Raw genomic sequence first — 18,407 nt, 5'->3', positions numbered from 1 at the left:
AGCTATTACAGTAATCATTATTTCGGGGGGAACAGACATTTCATAGCCCAGAGTCTGATATTTACGTGTGGAATCAGAATCCCTGAGCAGGAGGTTTTGCCTGCCTTTATGTAAGTAAAATATCTGAATCTCCAGAATAGAGTCGTTTGGAGATCCCACACCCTTTGGCAAGTATCTGTTTTATAAATTCACAACTGCTATCTGATGAACACCAGGGTTTGCGTTTCTGTTTTGTTTTGTTTAAGTTAAATGGGAAAATGGAATGACCCCACAAGAATTAAAAAAGAGTAAAAAAATAGGGCCAGTAAAGAGTAGAAAAAATAGGGCCAGTAAAGAAGAGTCTTGCCAAATGGGGATTGAACATTCTGGCCATAGTTAGACTTAGGAGCCTTCTATGAAGAGTTTAGGAAATGTACTTAATGCCACTGAATTGTTTATCAAAAAGTGGTTAAAACGGCAAATTTTATGTCTATTTTACAACCAAAAAAGAGAAACTAGGCAGACTGTCTGTCTTGTTACTTAATTAAGGCATGGGCGTGAGTTAAAATAGACAAGCTTTCAGGTGGATGCAAACTAGAAATTTTTGAGCCTTGGAATGAAGGAAGAAGTGCCTAGTGGCAGCAGCTGCAAAATCACTCAGACCGCGCCTCTGTTGCCGCAGCCTTCCAGGAGTAAGTGCACAGAGATGGGGCGCTGAGGGGCTCGGGTGCCTGCAGCCAGGCGTACCAGAACCTGAGCCACGGCAGGCAGGTGGGGCTGGCCGGCTGAGATTTGGACTCAGAAGACCAGCCGCTGAGTCCTGGGGGCCCAGTCCCCGCCATCTCCAGAACCACGAGGGAGGAAACTGCGGCTCAGAGAATTTGTAATAATCCCTGTCTTCTGGGGTTGTCGTGAGGACCGAAGCAGTAATACATGTGAAAATATTGATGGTCGTGAAAAAAACCCCAGTGATTTCTTTAGGTTTCTTAAAGTCCTGTGTTCAGTTTTTGGCCCTTCTCAGCTCCTTCCAGAACAGAACTTTGGCTCTCTTTTCCTAAGACCAAGACAAGGTGAGGAGACGCCCCCAAAAGCCACCTGTGGCAAAGGGTCTGCGGATCTGGCAGGGGACAAGCAGCCAGTCTTCAGGCAGCTGAAGATCCAGGTAAAGCCCCTTTTATCCAGGGCCCATCTCCACACACATACACTGCGATTAAGGCTCAGCTCAGCTGGATTTAGCCATTTAGATCAGTGGTTCTCAGCCTTGGCTGCACCCTGGAATCCCTGGGGGAGCTTTAAACACTCCTCTGCCATCCCCACCTGCTCCTGAGTGCTGATTTCACTGGTCAGCGTGTGGCCTCGGCAGCAGGGATTTTGTTTTTTTTTTAAGTTCCTCAGGTGATTCTGGTGAGCAGTCAAGGTTGAAAACTACTGATCTAGATTTCAGCGTGAACTAATGGGATTTTCCTGCCTGCTCCCTTTTCTCCTCCATTCTTCCTTTTGGGCAGTGATTAAAGATAGACTGTCCTTACCCTTTGCAAGGCTGAAGCATGCTGAGAAGTTTCATTTCAATAAACTAGACGCCCTTACCAAGCTGTAGGGCAGGAGTGGATTTTGGTTTTGTGCAGGCTGGTTGGAGGAGGAGCGGAGAGCAGTGCCGTCCTATGTACAGAAACAATCCCCAGAATAAGGCAGCCTCCGTCTCCAGCAGGGATCCCAGGCTTCTCTGTTCTGGGCAGTGCTGCCTCGTATACGAGACTCACTCCACTCTTATGACTTTAGTGCCTTGAGTTTATAGAGCATCAGCAGGCCTGTTAAACCCTGCGCACTGTAGTGTCACGGTATCACATTTATGGGCGTTTATTTAAACTAACGCTTGAAGTATTTGAGTGGGAGCAGGAAGTGAAATTGAAAGGCATTTGTTCTGGGGGAGTTTGAAGAGCTGCGTTTCTTCTTTTCCTTTTCCTCTCCCTCCTTGTGTCTGACCAGATAATTTAAGGATCATTTGAAGTGCCATTTCCTGCTTTGTTCTTCATACCTGTGGTGTGTGGGGGTGTGTGTATTTGTATCCCAAGAGGGGTAGGACATTTCTGAGGGTGTGTTGGCCAGCCACAGCAAAGCTCTGGAATATCCTCAGTCACAGAGAATTTGTGAAGGACCAGTGGTGAACCTGATGCTCCTGGATGGGGTCCCAGCAGGTTCTGTGGTCCGTTTCAGCATTCTAGGCAGAATCTCTATGGATGGATCGTAGGTGACCATCCCATACAGTTCCTTCCCTCCATTCACAGATGAGAAACTAAGGACCAAGAAAGGAGGTGACTTCCCCTCAGTGAGCTCCTCATGGAGCTGGGATTGGAACCTGGATCCTGCCCATGCTTTGTGCCACACTGTCTGCCATGCTCAGCTGTGTCCCAGCACCTCCTTAGTTATTACCAGCAACTCTTTTCCCTTTTACCATTTCCTGGGAACAAGTTTTCTGCCATCTCCAGATCAGCTTCACCTACTTGCTATGTACTTGGGGAGCCAAAACCTCTGGCAGAAGCGGCAGTGGTCAGAGGGCACACTCTAGGGTCCCAAACTTTGGCCAACCAACCTGACAAGGAGAATTTCTGACCTCTCTTTCGAGCAGATTCTTTGCTCTGTGACTTGAAAGTTTTCCTCTTCAGCCAGTACGTGAGCTGAGATGGCTAAAGTCTCACCTCTGGATATGGTCAACATCTTCTGCCTACTTCTACAATCACCCAGCAAGAATGTCTGGCTCACAGTAAATCTTTAGACTCATTATAAAGAGGGTTCGCTCATTCATTAAATGAATTAGGATTAGAGAGGCATCACCCACTGACTTGAGTGCTAACGATTGCAGATTTTCCTGGTGCTCATTTAGGGCGGAACGTGTTGCCAATTTCTCTTGGCACTTCCAGGATCTCGGTCTCCAACCTCACTGCTGAGGTGAGATTTAGAGACGGTCCCTTCACATCCTAGTACCTGTATTCCACTCGGAAGGTGGAATCGATAGTTAAATACTCAGCTGACATTCCGCCTTTTACCTCCTTCCACCCATTTTCTTGCCTTTCTTCACTGTCTAGTATTATTTGAGACTGTGTATTTGCTTATAGACTAAAAGCTTTTTTTTTTTTTTGAGAGCAGGGACCATGTATGAGTCACCTGTTTCCACAAGAATGCCATGTAACAAAGAACCACAAAAACCTCAGTGGCAGATGATAGCTGTTTATTTCACGAGTCTGCAGTCTAAAGTCCACTGGGAGCGGTTCTGCTGATCTTGGCTGGGTTCACTTGCATGTTTTGGGGTTGACCAGCTGTTCGCCCATCTAGGCTGGCCTCAGTTGGGGCAACTGAAGGGACTTGGCCCTGCTCCGCGTGTTTCTCATCCTCCAGCAGGCCAGCCTGGCCATGCCCTTCTCATGGTGATGGAAGAGGTGCAAGGGAGAACAAGCCGAAACACACAGACCCTCATGAGGCTGGGCCCAAAACAGGCATACCATTCTCTCCACCTTTTTTATTGACCATAACAAGTCAAGTCCAGATACAAAGGTGGGGAGATAGACTGCCTTTTTTGAGAGGAACTGCAAAATTACAGGGTAAAGGGTATGGGGTCATTAATGCAATCCATATACTATGGACCTATATAATTTGCCTCTTATTTGGAACTTAGGCTGATACTTTGCAAATAGTGCATACTTAATAAATACTTGTCACATAAAAGTAAAGTTAATTGATTAGATTTTCTAATCACAACTGAGCTGACTGAATGATGTAGCCATTAGCTGGAGTTTGTTGGAAGGGAAGTTTCTGTCATCCTAGTAGAATCTGAATTTTTCCTGCATTGGGTGCAGGGACAGCTTGGTTGCCACTAAGAAGTCCCTCTTCTTGTCATCTTTTCTGTCATGGGTTCTGCTGTTGTCATTTTCAGGATCTTGGAGTATAAATGTCTGAGAGACAGGGAACAAAGCGGGGGAGAACTGTTATCACCCTGACGTGTCTCCGTTGCCTCTGGAAGGGAAATTTGGTTCATGTATTGAGCACTGAATGTATGTAAAGAGGGAGAAGCAGCTCTGTCCAGTGTCTTTAACTTTTGTTCTTGTTTCTGCCCCCTTAGGGCAGCACATGGAAAGTAGGGTCCATAGGCCAGCAGCTGCATCAGCATCGCCCAGGAGCTTGTTAGAAATGCAGACGCTGCTTCCTGACTCAGACACCCTGGGGCTGAGGCCCAGGGGATCTGTGTTTTAACAAGTGCTCCAAGTGATCCTGACAGGGAGGAGGTTTGAGACCCCCTGCCTAACCCCCGTGGGCCGTGGGAACTAACAGTGCGGCTCCCACTACTGACTCTCAGATGCGGGGCGTGCATGGGGCACCTCTGAAGAGGTCACGATGTAGTCTGAGCCTTGCAATAGTCAGGATTACAGGTTCAGGACCTCCTGGTGTTGGACACCAACGGGGGCATCTCCAACCAGCTCAGAGTCACTTGCCCTGCTTTGTCGTTTGCAAGGGTACACCACTGAGGATGCCAGGGCTGCGTTTTATACCTGCCTTTACACCTAACTTTTATACCTAACTTTATTAGAAGGCAGATCTCAAGGTTGGAACAAGCGCCTTCTCCCCAGACAGACCGGGCAGGTGCCAAGACGTGGGACAAAGTGTGCTCAGGTTCAGACACCTCCTCCCCTTCTTGCCCCCTCGCTCTGGGGACCCCCCAGGACCACTAGGCCTGTGGGCCCCCACCTCTGGTACAAAGAAATCTGTATGGCTGGTGAGGGCACTGTCAACACAAAATAAATACCAGCGCTGATCATGAAGAGGAGGGTGGTAGCCTTTGAAGCAGCATTTCACCAGGGTTAGCGGTGTTTTCTCCCCGAAGTCAGAGAAACGCCTGTGTCCAGCCCCCTAACTCTTTTGTGTTCTTTTTAGCTCCGTGAACGAGGCCTGGCCTGCAGGCTGCACTCGGCACAGCCAACTAATCTACGTGTGTGCGTGTGTGTGTGAGACGGACAGAGTTATCAGTTTGCTCTCTCCAGGGCTGAATACCAGCTACCTTGCCCGTATCCCTCACATCCCTGTGATGGAGGCTCACACAAGCCTCTTCTGTTTGATTCACATAGAACCGTGAGAAACAGCCCCGTATGTGAGGCCGTGTTTTTCATTCTATTCAGTCTTTGTATATTCGGATTCTTCCAGTTTCAGCTCTTGCTGTTCTGCCAGATTTCCATCGCATTGATGGCTTCTCTGAATTAATAAGTGTTTTGCAATCGCTGAAAAGTTTTCTTCCCCCAAGCACCGGGACTTATCCATATTGATTTTTTTCCCCTTTCTCTTTCCTCTCTAGCTACTTCTTAGACGTTCTATTTTGTAAAGTGTTAATAGAACTTTTCTTGCGCTCCGACTCTGTATCTATTCACGAGGTCTTTGTGAGGCCCATTGTACACTGGACCATAGAGGAAAGAGCTCTATTCTTTACGACAATGGTTGCCCCAAAAAACATACACAGAGCCCCCTCCTCACTCATCAGGGTGGAGCGAATATTAGGAGGGCAGCATCAGAAAACATCCAAAAGTAGGAAGGAGAAGAGGGACCCAATTACGCACTGTGGAAAGGAGGGGCGTTGAAAATACTTGTTTTTAATTCAAAATATTTATTTCCTAAGGGGATCTGAGTTTCAGTACCCAAACATGGGCAACACAGAAGGGGGGCTGTCTTTCTTACTGTTAGGCATTTTCAGCTCAAAATAAGGACTTGGCAAACATCTTAGAAAATATGGCAGTGGGTGTGAAATGGATGTCATGTTTACCTGCACGATACCCAGCAGGCTTCACCCACCACCCATCCGCACCCCAGGCAGTGGAATCCTCTTCGAGGCCCCGGGTCGGAGTCTGCAATGCCATATGCTCGAATGTGACGGCTCTGTGTAGAAACAAACCAGTTGATCTTCTGGTGGTTTCGCTTGAGGGGTGCACGGGAGGCAGCTGGCTATGGTGTGTTTGGCCTCAGCAGGTGCCTTTGGGGACTCATCAATCCTGCCTGGCCGGGGAGAGGTCTGGTGAGGGCACCCCCTCTCCAAACTAGCATCCCCTACTCCCCTAAGCCTGGTTCCTGGGAGAGAGAGGACAGCTCCTTGCTGGAGGAACAGTCACCGTGCAAGGCCATTTCCCTCCCAGTAACTGACTACAGAAATGGGGACCAGAAGGGGAAGGCCCCAGGAGCCTGTTTGCTCAGACTCCGTTGCTTAGCAACACAAGGGGCCCTGACTCCAGAAGGGATTTTTAAGCTAGACCAGTCCCTTGGAGGTTTGTGTCTGGCTTGCCTACCCCTTCTTCCATTCTTACCTTAACTTTGCTTTTCCCCCTATTATATTTGATAGCATCTAGAAAAATAGATTTGATTTGTCTGGAGGCACCATTTTAAACCTGGTTTTATTGCTTTGCCCAGTGTCTTCCCTTCCATTGGAGACTGTCATCTGGGAGGAGTGAAGAATGAATAGCCGATGGTTCTTTTTCTCAGCTGGCTTAGCTCAGGCCCCCAGGCTCATTTCTGAGCCTTTGAGCTCCAGTGAACAGTGCTTGGTCCTTCGCACCACACACACACACACACACGCACACACGCACACACGCACACGCACACACACACACGCACGCATGCTGAAATTGCTCCAAGCACGGAGCCCTCTGGCTAACAGTTCTGTCCACCCACAACCATGTGGTTGGATTGTATTTTTACTGCCAACTTTGGGCACAAAGTGAATGAGGAGACCAGGCTACTCGCCTGGCCAAACCAGGTACAGTCTGCAAGTGAATGGCTGATTGGTTTAGGACAGCACCTGCACTAAAGATGGGTCTTCTGTGGAGCAAATAAAGGATTGGATCATAAGTAAAAGGAGCGGAATTCAAAGCCAAATCTGGTTTCATAAGTGTGAGTTTCTTGAGGTCTGTGTGGGACTTGAGTGTGGATCCTGACTGTCCAGAAATGACTAAAAGGGTTGCAGTATGCTTGGGAGGACAGAGGAAGGGACTAGGAAGAGAGACAGAGGATGCCTTTGGTATTTTCCTCTCTTTGATGTTTTTGAAAAGGTCCTAGCATCAAGTATTTGTCTGCTGGGGCTGCCATAACAAAGTACCACAGACTGGGTGGCTTAAACAACAGAAATTTATTTTTTCACAATTCTGAAGGCTAGAAGTCCGGGAGCAGGGCATCGGCAGGTGGTTTCTTCTGAGGCCTCTCTTCTTGGCTTGCAGACGACCACCTTTTCTCTGCATCTTCACATGGTCTTCCCTCTGTACCTGTGTCCAGATTTCCTCTTCTTATAAGGACACCAGCCGTACCAAATCAGTGCCCACCCTAATGACCTCATTTTAACTTAATTACCTCTTTAAACCCTATCTCCAAATGCAGTCACATTCTGAGATGCTGGGCATTTAGGATTTCAATATATGAATTCGAGGGGTGGGGGATGGACACAGTTCAGCCCACAACAATCAAGATGTTGAAGTTTCACTGTTTATAACTGGAAACAATTGAAATGTCTATCAGAAGGATAATTAAGTAAGCTATAGCTTCTCCCTCCATGAAATATTATGTGGCAGTCAAGCTAGTATCCATAATACCTCACACTCCTTAGGATGACTACTGTTTTTTTAAAAAAGGCAGAAAATAACAAGTATTGGCAAGGATGTGGAGAAATTGGAACCTTTATGCACTGTCAGTGGGAATGTAAAATGGTACAGGCTCTGTGGAAAACAGTATGACAGTTCCTCAAAAAATTAAAAACAGAATTACCATATGATCTAGCAATTTCACTTCTGAGTATATACCCAAAAGAATTGAAAGCAGGGACTCAAAATATTTGTACACCAATGTTCATAGCAGCATTATTCACAACAGCTAAAACCCAAATGTCCACTGATGGACAAATGGATAAGCAAATGTGGTCTATACATAGATGGAAGATGGATGAACCTTCAGGACATTATGCTAAGTGAAATAAGCCAGTCACAAAAAAGCAAATACTATGTAATTCTACTTATATGAAATGAAATACTTAGAGTGGTCACAGAGACACAAAGAGACAGAAAGTAGACAGGTGGCTGCCACAGGCTGAGGGGATGAAGGGAGTGGGAGTTATTGTTTAAAGCGGGTAGAGTTTCAGTTCTACAAGATGAAAAAAGTTCTGGAGATGAATGGTGGTGATGCTAGTGCAACGTTATGAATGTATTTAATACCACTGACCTGTACACTTAAAGATGGTTATGGTGGCAATTTTTATGTTATGGGTATTTTTACCACAGTGAAAAAAGGATGGGGAAAAAAAGATAGTATTCATGATGTAGTCATCTGGGAATTGTCTGCAATATTGTAATGTTATCTTAAAAAAAGAACAAGGGGAAAATTCCATATACAATATGATTTAAACTATATTAAAATCGGCATATATATATTTTTTAAAGCAAAAACTAAAGGGAAGTACACCAGATGTTAACTGTGGTTATGCTAGGTTAGAAAGACAGACAGTGATTTATTTTCTCTTTCAATATTTGTATTTTCAAATAGGTTTTAACAAGCAACATGACTTCTATAATGGAAACTGTCACCACCACCCCCCAATATATAATGTTTTGTATATTTTGTTAAAATTCCTAAAGCAGACTCTATTTTGTATTTGTTTTGCAGGTGGAGGATGCAATGCTAATGTTTGATAAGACGACCAACAGGCACAGAGGTAAGAACCCCAGTGTGAGGAGTTTGCCCCGTCATCCTCTCCGGGCTCCATCTCTTCTCACCCCCAGTCCTGCAGACAAAAGATACAGTGACTGTTCCAAAATCAGGCAGGTGGAGGTGACGTGTGTTGTGGATCTGTATTAATAGAGGGCCACGATCGTGTGGAGAGTTGATACTGGACAGTTAAAACACCATTTCCTTTTGGCTTGGGAACTGTCATTTAATTATGCAGCCACGCCCAACACGCGTTCTGATACACTTGTCCAATCCTTGCTTTCTTAGTCCTTGCTAAACCACAGCACTAAGTGATCCAGGTGGAAATTATTCACAGCAATTACTCAATTGAGTTCTCAATTTGCATTGAAGGAGGTGGTTGAGAAGCACACTGTCAATCCAAAGAGCCAAAAAAAAAAAAAAAGCCTCATCCTAGGTTTACTCAATGTTTGATATATACAGTGAGTACAGACCTGGAAATGCCCTTTTGTGCCTCTTGGATGTTTGGAGGACATCTGCACCTCCTTGTATTTTTCTCCTGTGCTTACTATCCTGTCCATGTTTTGGAAAATGGGTTTCATCTTGGGGTCTAAGAACCCCTGAAATGACACGCAGGATGTTTTATGTTTCTCTTGGGAGAGGCTTTCTAGCTTTGAATAGATTCTCAAAGGGGTCTCTGACCTCTGCCACCTCACCCCCCTCCAAAAAAAAAAAAAACACACACACATACATTGAAATTATTGCTTTAAACAGAAAATTGGATGACTCTAGAAAATCCTCCCCAGAGGAAGCAGGGTCAAAAGTTATGGTTTAGCGTTCCGTTCTCCGGAAGCTCCTTGGTTTCTGGGGTTCCTATTCACGGGGCATTAATGAGCAGAGCTTCTGATGGGGGTGTGGCAGGAAGCAGTGTTCTAGAGAGAAGGAGCCAGCGAGCAGTGTTTCCTTGCCACTTGGATGGCATTTAGATGTTTCTTGTGTTGTTTACATTCTTGCTGTCCCCTGTGATTAGAAGCAGTTACCCAGTGCTGACTGCATGTCTCCCTGTCCTGAGCAGGCAGGCTGAGTGAAAGGGAGGAAGGAGTGGGTGGGAAGCGATGCTTCCAAGGGTGGGAGAAGGAGGGGCTGTCCTGAGTGTGCCTGGGGAATCAAGCATCTCATGCATCCACCTACAGCATCCTTAAAAGGGAGAATAGAAACTGGGCAGAAAACTGGGGCGTCAAGGGTGTATACGTTGGGGAAGGGATGGGGAGGGGGTAGAGGATGAGGAGTAGGGGGAGGCAAGGAGAGAAAAGAAGAGCTTACAGGTGTGGAATGATTGCCTTTGTCTTCTGCAACGCTCTGGAGTGAGAGGAAGGTGGTGCCGGTGATGGGCGATTCTTGATGACCCTTGATCATCGTCTGCATTGCGTCGATCTTTATGGTTTTCCCAGCACTGCTTCCACATGCATCTTCTAACGATCTTCACAGCAGCCCCCGGAGGGAAAATCACTTAAGTTCTTTATGCCTCAGTTTATTCATCTGCAAAATGGAGATAATATTGGTACCTCCTGATAGGATTGTTTGGAGAGCGTAGTGCCAAGCACATCAACTGTGCATAAATGTTAGGTATTATTATTATTACCATCATTATTATTACCATCACCTCCATTTTGTGGATGAGGTAACCACAGCTCAGAGGAGGTGCCTTACATCCAGGATCAGAGAAGGGACTCACACCTAGGACAGCTGATTTCAAAATCTGCTCTTTGTTGTATCCACATGGGGCAGGTTTGTTGAGAAGGGTGTTTTCGTCCTTTTATTTTCAGGATGGGCGAGGTCCATCTGAACGTGCCACTGGTGTTCAGTGTTAGAATTCATAATCCTGGAAGATTCCTGAGCGGCTTCTAGGCAGTATTGTTATCCTTCTTTTTTGAATATCAGTGAATAAAGGTATTTTTGATCTCCTGCTCTGTGTCAGGCCCTGTGTTGGAGGAGATGACAGATCATCTCACTGAACCCTCTCAACTGAGCAAGGAAAGAGGTTCGTCATCTGAGGGACCTGAGAGGGCGGGTCACCCTCCGTGTCGGGTCACTCAGCTGGTAACTGACAGAGCTGGATTCACACTCAGGACATCGGGCCCAGACACACTGCAGAGGAGGCGCCAGGGAAAGTTCTCCCCTATTTCTAACGCAGATGCCTCCTGCTGTGGTTGAAGCCTCTTCCCCTTCTCCGAGGGCGCTGGGCACAGTGATGGGGTGGGGGTCCCTCTGTGGCTGGTGAGGGAAGTGTTCCCTGTTGTGAGCCTAAGGGAGGTCATCCGTGGCCCAGCACTCAGAGCAGCTTCACGAACGTGGTCGCTCACTCCCCCAAGTCAGGACTCCTGGTGGCGATGGCAGGATGGAGGGCGGGCAGAGCCCCTGGTGCGTGCACGGCGCTGCCCCCTCCCCCAGCCAAGGCAGGGCCTGCCCCGCATCCTTCTGCCCTGCCCGCCTTTAAGATTCCTGTGGTCAGTGCAGGACCCCTTACATAATTCATGGAGTCACAACAAGATGAAAGGCAGGGCCTCTTATTCAGAAACTATTAAGAATTTCAAGATGACAGCAGAACATTCAACCAAGAGCAGAGCCCTTCTGAGCACGGGGCGTATGTGACAGCTCAGGCCGCCCATCCAGGAAGCCGGCCCGAATGCATGCAGCCTGTGGCCGGCCTGATGCTGGTGGGGCGGGGAAGAGAAGGCAGGAGGGACTGTGTGCCCAGAGGTTTCAACAGGAAGGACCTGACACCTGCTGCCTGTTTGCTCCTGTACAGAAATCTGCCCTGCTGTTCCTCCTGTGTCGGGGGGTGGGGGGGTGGGGGCTTTGGCCCATACATGCTTTCCAGCCCCTCCAAACAGCTGAGGAGGAGTTTCTCTCTGGACGGGGTGCTGAAGCTGGGGTAATACTTCAGCGATCCAGAGCATTAGGGGGGGAAAGAATTTTCTCTAAAGAAAGAACGTATCGCAAGAGAAGCACAAATCATAGATGTGGAGCCAGCAGGCCTCACAGCCCTGGCCTGATGGAATGTGCACTTGGAATCAGGAGATAAGCACAGGAAAATAAAATCCTCGTGCAGCCACCTTGCCCCAACCTTTCCTTCACCTCCTCGGCTTCCTGTTTTCCATTATCTTATCAAGAGGAAAGTGCTGCCGGCGCAGACGTTGAGGACACCTCTCTGGCTGGCGCTGCCGCCAGCTTTCTGCTTAAAGAGGCCCAGACCGTTAACCCCTCCGTGTCGTCAGGGCACTTGCTTAGTGCTTTCCGCCAACTTCTAACCCAGCCCCTTTGGGCAGCCTGGGCGGTGACTTGTCCTCTGCCCCAGGCATTTTGAAAACCACCTGTGTGCCCCTGAGCCGTGACCACTGCTGTCAGGGAGAACTCCGTGGCACGGGGCCTGGCCTTCTGGGAGTCAGGCCACACTTGCCATTAGGAGCCAGGGGTCGGGGCAGCATTTCCACTTCTGGCCCCACAGTGGCCGCCTCCTGCCCTGTCCGCCGCTGGTCCCGTAGGCACGAGGGTGGCCCTCAGTTGCATCTGCACGGCAGTTTGCTCCTGCTGTTCGCAGAAGCGCCAGCCTGTGTTTCTTCCCACTTTACATCTGCACTCGGACCTCGGTAGCAGCGTGGGAAAGAGTCCAGGGGAGAGTCCAGCAGACAGTGAGCCCTCCAGGGAGGTGCATCCTCCATCCTGGAAGCAGGAAGGTCGTTCAGCATCCGACTCTCACAGAAGTATGGAGTCTTCCCACCTTCGTCCTTAGAGGGACCGCCTTCCAGCTTCTGCTGTCCCTTTGTGTTTAGCCAGGGGCACTTTTCCTAACCTCCCTGAACCCCTCAGGCTCTGCCTCTGGAAAATACATGAACTGGGACCGATGAGCTCCAGGACCTAAAGTATGCTTCTGGCTTTTAGCTTTTTAACTGGAAGTATGTTCCAGATTGTTTCCTTTTTCTAACTAGGGGAGGGGGAGCAGTTGTCTCCAGTAGGGGTCCCTGAGACGGGGCTGGGTCTGCAGGAGGTTCGTTGGGGGTGCTCTTCACGGGTACTGGGCAGGGGGAGATGACGACCTGCGGTGCCCTGGGGAGTTTGAAGAGAGGGTGTTCCTTCGGCTGCCCCGATTATCCCTGTATGTTGATCAGTCATAGGAGGCAGCCCACCTGGGAAGCAGGTGTCATCTTGGGTTTGTACCGAGGAAGTCCTGGAGGGGACCAACAGCTGGGGCCGTCATCCAGCAGCACTCCCAGTGGCTGGGGAAGATGACTTTCATTCCTGAAGGGGGGTCTGACCACCCCCCATCAGAGTGCACACCATAGTGATACAGGGTTCTGTGTTAACACTCCCGGTGGAAACAGCCACTTTCTGAGCACCCCTGAACCAGGTGCTTAGCGCGTACTGTGGAATCTTTATGAACTGAGCTGCCCAGAGTTGCACACTAGTCCGAGCAGAGCTTAGACGTAAACCTACCCTGTCCTACCCTGAGCCCGTGTTCTTAGCCGCTGTGCAAGCACGGGGCTAGGCAGTGGTTTGAAGCAGGAGAGTCGGTGATCTTAAGGACTTGAGCACCTCCTTATTATTAGTCCTTCTCCACACCTATCCTCTTGCTGGACTACGGTGTACCTCCATTTTTCAGATGGAGAAACTAAGGCATGTGGAGTTTTGGAAAGCCGCACAGCAGGTTCCTACAGCCAGCTGGGGAGCGGAGCTACTGGTAGAAGCTAGGGCCTTCCTTGGCCCCGCCCATCACTTCATGGCCTTCTCTGAGATCCTTTGTGCCCAAGGAGAGAGAGAATGGTGGCTTTCCGGTCTTTTCAGAGTCATTGCATTTGCTCTCTAAACGTTCTTAGAGGTGGGCTGAAAAATATTGGACTGATCATCAAAGGATTTAATCATTGGGGAAAAGTTTGTTGCTTTGTCCTTGCAAAACTCAGATAAGATCTTGAATTCAGCATTAGGTATTGATCCCAGAGTGGGGCTGGAGGTGGGCAGGGAGGGAAGAAGCAACAAGGTGCGATCCTTTCTGACTTGCTCTTTGGTGCTCTTTGGCGGGCGGTTGGGGGGAAGCTGGCTGAGAGCCAGGGGGCGGGAGGGAGGGTGACACAGTTCAGCACTCTCTCTCCACTCTCCCTGCATCGGCCGTGTTTGAGACAGTGGACGGCGGGGATGCTGGTTGCTGAAATACATCTCTCACTCACCTCCTCGTGGGGGTAGGGAGCCCCCCAAGAGCTCATTCCAGGGGAGCCTCAGATGTGCTGCCTCCCTCTGACCTCAGGGCCTGCACAGCCAGGTCCCTCCAAGTCTGGCGCGTCAGGGGAGAGCTGGGTGGCTGGGGGCCCAGTGGAAAATGAGCTGGATGTCTTTGAAGCTTATCAGGTGGCCTGGTGAGGGTCAGCTGGAGAGGGAGGGGTTTCTGGCGAGTACAGAGGAGAGACCTGGGGACAGGGCTTCTCACGCCCAGTGGCTTCCATTACCCAGCAGGCCTGTTTGCTCCGGAACATTGCCAGAGGCGAAGGAACAGGATACAGAGAGAAAAATAAAGATCAGTGTGATGGATGACTCCTCTCCCGACTGTTAGCAGTTGCTTATTAAGTGCAGTGCTAATGGCTTTGGAGAGGAACAACAGCTCCAAGGCAGTCTCCTGTTCTGTGAATCTCAGAGAGCACCATCCCCAGCAGGCTCCCTGGACAAAGAAAGTCCTCTCCCAGGGAGGCTGTGCCCAAGGGGAGCTACCAGGCTGGAAGGGCGCTGTGGTGAGCCCTGTGGCTGGAGGGAGCAGCCTTCTGCAGTCTCACCTCAAGGCAGCAAGACTGAGCTTGGCTTCTCCCAAGAAGCTCGTACAGCATCTCTATCCCCAAAAGCAGTTGGCCGAAGTTTAAGGTCTTCGTAATTTGCGTAATTAGTTTATTTATTTAAACGGTGCCTGTGCGATGTAGCTGAAGCTGTGATAGAAGACAATGCTTTTCTTTTTCTTTTAATAAATTTACTTATTTTATTTATTTATTTTTGGCTGTGTTGGGTCTTCATTGCTGCGCGCGGGCTTTCTCTAGTTGCGGCGAGCTGGGGCTACTCTTCGTTGCGGTGCGCGGGCTTCTCACTGCGGTGGCTTCTCTTGTTGAGGAGCACAGGCTCTAGGCGCGCAGGCTTCAGTAGTTGTGGCTCGTGGGCTCTAGAGCATAGGCTCAGTAGTTGTGGCACACGGGCTTAGTTGCTCAGCGGCATGTGGGATCTTCCCGGACCAGGGCACGAACCCGTGTCCCCTGCATTGGCAGGCAGATTCTTAGTGACTGTGCCACCAGGGAAATACCGATAATGCTTTCCTAAGGAGGAAAAACAGCCCTTAATGTCCTGACTACCTGCCAGACACTCACTTTTGAAATTGACCTCTGAAGTCCAGACTGACTCTTTCTTGTATACTAAAGATGATTAAAAATCACACTGTAATTGTTTGTTTATTGATGCCCATTTCCCAAGGGGGGAGGGGGAAATGTAAAAAGAGTTTCACAAGGCGTAAATTAAATTAAAAATAAAAAAGCATTGCTTCCTTTGTAGGTGTGGGGTGTCAAAGATAATGTATGTGTGTTTTTCCTAATGAGATTCTAACATTTTGACTGTATTTACCTGGGAGAGAGGGTTGGGACTCTACAACCCATAAATGTGACTTTGTAGGATGGAGGAAGGAGTGTGTTTGACAAAGACGGTAAGTCCCTCTGGGTGGGAAAGGGTTGTTGGATGGGGTAGAAAGCATGATAAGGGTTTGGAGAATCACAGCTGGTGAGGACACTTGTGCCGATGTGACACAATGGCATCCTGCACAGCACCGGTGCCCAAGGTCAGGGTCTGGAGCAGGATTTGCTGCGGGGTCTACCCTGCTGGAGTCATGCCCTTTGCGTTTCCCCCACCTCACAGATCTGCTCTCTCGTCCGCTGATGCTGTTAGGTACCCATCACTCTCTAACCCAAGTCTGAGATGTGTTAAGGGGTTTATTGGCAACCTGTAAGCCAGTAGCTGATTATGATTGATATTGATCCCAATTCTGCACCTGAATTGGAAGCCAGTCGACAGGAAAGCTGCTGGTCTGTCGCAGGCCACTAACACCAACTAAGGGTCTTGGTCGGATAGAGCTTTCAGCCTAGGCTATAGTGTGATGTGGTCACCAGGCATGTCTGTGGGCTCTGTTCATGCAAGTAGAGAGTTAGATCAGGTTAGGTGATAATCCTCTTCTCTTCCCAGGGTGGACCAGTGTCAGTGTGGGACACCTGTTTTAGAAAGGTATTGAGGGACTTCCCTGGTGGTCCAGTGGTTAAGACTCCGCGCTTCCACTGCAGGGGGTGAGGGTTCGATCCCTGGTTGGGGAACTAAGATCCTGCATGCCGCGCAGTGGCCAAAAAAAGAAAAAGGTATTGATAAATGTGGAGTCTATAAGGGAGAATGTTAGAATGGGGTAGAAACTCAATACAATTGAATCTCCCCCATCCCACCTGGATAGAAGAGACTGGTTGGGGTGCTGGCAGTCATGTGTAATTTGCTGCCTTTGGGTTCTTGGAGAGGTTCTGTTAGAAAACAATTACGTGCAGACTTGAAATTGGGCACACTTCAGTTAGAACGAGGAAGAACTGCCAAGTCCCACAGCGGTGTAAGTGGACAGCCACATGCCTCTCCACTAGATTCTGTGCTCCCGGCCGGCTCGTTCTAAAGCTGGGCTGTATAAGGTGGTCCCCACCAGGAGGGTGCATCTAGGGCTTTGCCCAGAGGCTATGCAGCCTGGCCCCCCGCCTCTGGCCCCCAGCACAGTCCCCTCAAGGCCTGACCTGTCACCGGGCCCATCTCAGGACCTCCTCCAGAGGAAGGGCGGCCACAGAGGGCAAAGGACGGGAGCGGGGTAAAGAGCTGCAGCCCCTACCCTGAGCCGTCTCTCAGAGACCAGCCCCCGGAGCTGTCTGCACATTTTATTTTCTCGTTAAATAAACACCATTAGCCTTCCCGAGAAATTGGTGCAAACATGACCTCGCAAATAACCAATTAGAAGGGCAGGGTTGAAGGGGACTGTGAATTTGCAAACATGTAGAGGAGGCCATTAAAGACGCCTGTAGCTACCCCAGCCCTGGCAACATCGATCTGAGACCTTAATTTTATTTCTGACAGGAAAGCAAGGAGCACACTTTAATTTTTTTCTTCCCTGAGCTAACTGTATTCCGGAAGCGCCCATTCCGGTGCTGTCTCTTGAGATATTCATCAACATGGGAGCTCAGTTTCTGTTCACCTGCTTTCCCTGTGGATGGGGACTCACACGGAGCCCGCAGCGCCCTGGCAACAGGGGAGGCCAGGGTGGGGGGCGGTCATGGCCCCCTGGATGCCCCTTGGTGTCCCAGCTGGAGGATAAATCTGAAACTCCTTTCCTTCGGAATAAAAGCCCTGGCACCAAAAGGGTGGTGAGCTAGTAGATCTTCCTTCCTCCCTCCTGGCTGTGGCCCACGGAAGCAGAAAGGGAGTGGGCCCGGGGTCAGCCACTTCATTGACCCAGAAATGGTTTTTTGTGAAGAGAGACAATGAGGCTTTTGTTCGGCCGTGTTCCCGTAGAGGCCCAGCTCCCAGCTCCGACTCTCACATGGTTTCAGATCTCTGAAGAGAGAGGAGCCTTCAGCTTGGCCACTTGGTTAAAAGCATCCCCTTTCTTAGCATCACGGCGCTGCTAGGGCTTGAGCCGGGGGACCAGAAGCCGGGGTGCCTGCTTCCTGCTGGGACTCCAGGAGCCCCCGGGATTGTTCAGCTCTGGACTTGAGCTTCTGTTTGGGCCCTGGGCTCGGAGGACATTCCCTGGCCCATCTGTGTCTCTGTCACAGGACACACGGGAAGGAGCCTGAGTTTAGTGCTGCCCATGCTTGGCTTCAGTCCCAGCTTCCCTGGGCGTGATCTCAGGTGGTCCCCGAAGGGCTCTGAGCCCCGTTTCGCTCTCTGGAGGCAGCACATCTGCTCTGCACGAGTTAATGAGCCACTTGCGAAGTGCCCACAGAGAGTGGTCAGTGCCAGTAGTCTTAGTTCTTTCCTTTCCCCCTTTTAAAGAACTGCCGATTTAACTTCTTTAGGCAAGTTACAATGTTTATTTGAATTTTTTAAGACCTAGTCTTTAAAAAAAGTTTTCCCCTCCCCTTCACACATGAAACATATGTTTGCCTGTGCATGGAATATTTCTGAAAGGATAGTCACAAAACCGGTAACAAAGAGTGAGAATGGCCAAGTGGCTAAGAGCACGTGCTCTGGAGTCAGACAGCTGGTGTTTGCATCTAAGGTTTGTGACTTCATAACTGTGTGACCTTGGGCGAGTTACCTACACTCTCTGTGACTCAAGATTCCTCATCTAAAAAACAGGAATGATGACATCGGGTTAGCCTGAGGGTTAATCAGTTAATAAGTATAAAGGACGTGGAATAATCTCCAGCTATAGAAAGCACTAGAATATGTTTTATGCACAAATATATATACTCATCGATGCAAGTATACATAAATAAAAAACAGCATTTGCTTCTGGGGAAGAGGATTAAGTGACCAGTGGTCCAAAGATACAGGAAAACTTTTCACTTTATACTCATTTACCTTTCGAATTTTTGTACCCTATGCATTTATTACCTAGTCAAACAAATACTTTTTTAGTGTAAGCTTTTACAATTCATCCCAATTTGAATTGTAAATATAGTGATAGAACAGCATGA

General features: G+C 48.9%; 1 protein-coding gene across 4 annotated transcripts in view; it reads left to right on the top strand.

The window, feature by feature from the left end:
- The window catches only part of MSI2 (musashi RNA binding protein 2), a 386,854-nt gene that overhangs the window by 242,706 nt on the left and 125,741 nt on the right, over positions 1 to 18,407 (top strand). For all 4 annotated transcript variants that reach the window (XM_061176841.1, XM_061176843.1, XM_061176842.1 and 1 more), the window contains exon 7: positions 8,653 to 8,701. In XM_061176841.1, coding sequence (XP_061032824.1) covers positions 8,653 to 8,701 — 49 coding nt within the window. The remainder of the gene's footprint in view (positions 1 to 8,652; positions 8,702 to 18,407) is intronic.

The sequence above is a fragment of the Eubalaena glacialis genome, chromosome 19, assembly GCF_028564815.1.
Source record: "Eubalaena glacialis isolate mEubGla1 chromosome 19, mEubGla1.1.hap2.+ XY, whole genome shotgun sequence".
In the NCBI taxonomy this organism is placed as follows: domain Eukaryota; kingdom Metazoa; phylum Chordata; class Mammalia; order Artiodactyla; family Balaenidae; genus Eubalaena; species Eubalaena glacialis.
This window is presented reverse-complemented; position numbering and strand designations above follow the sequence as displayed.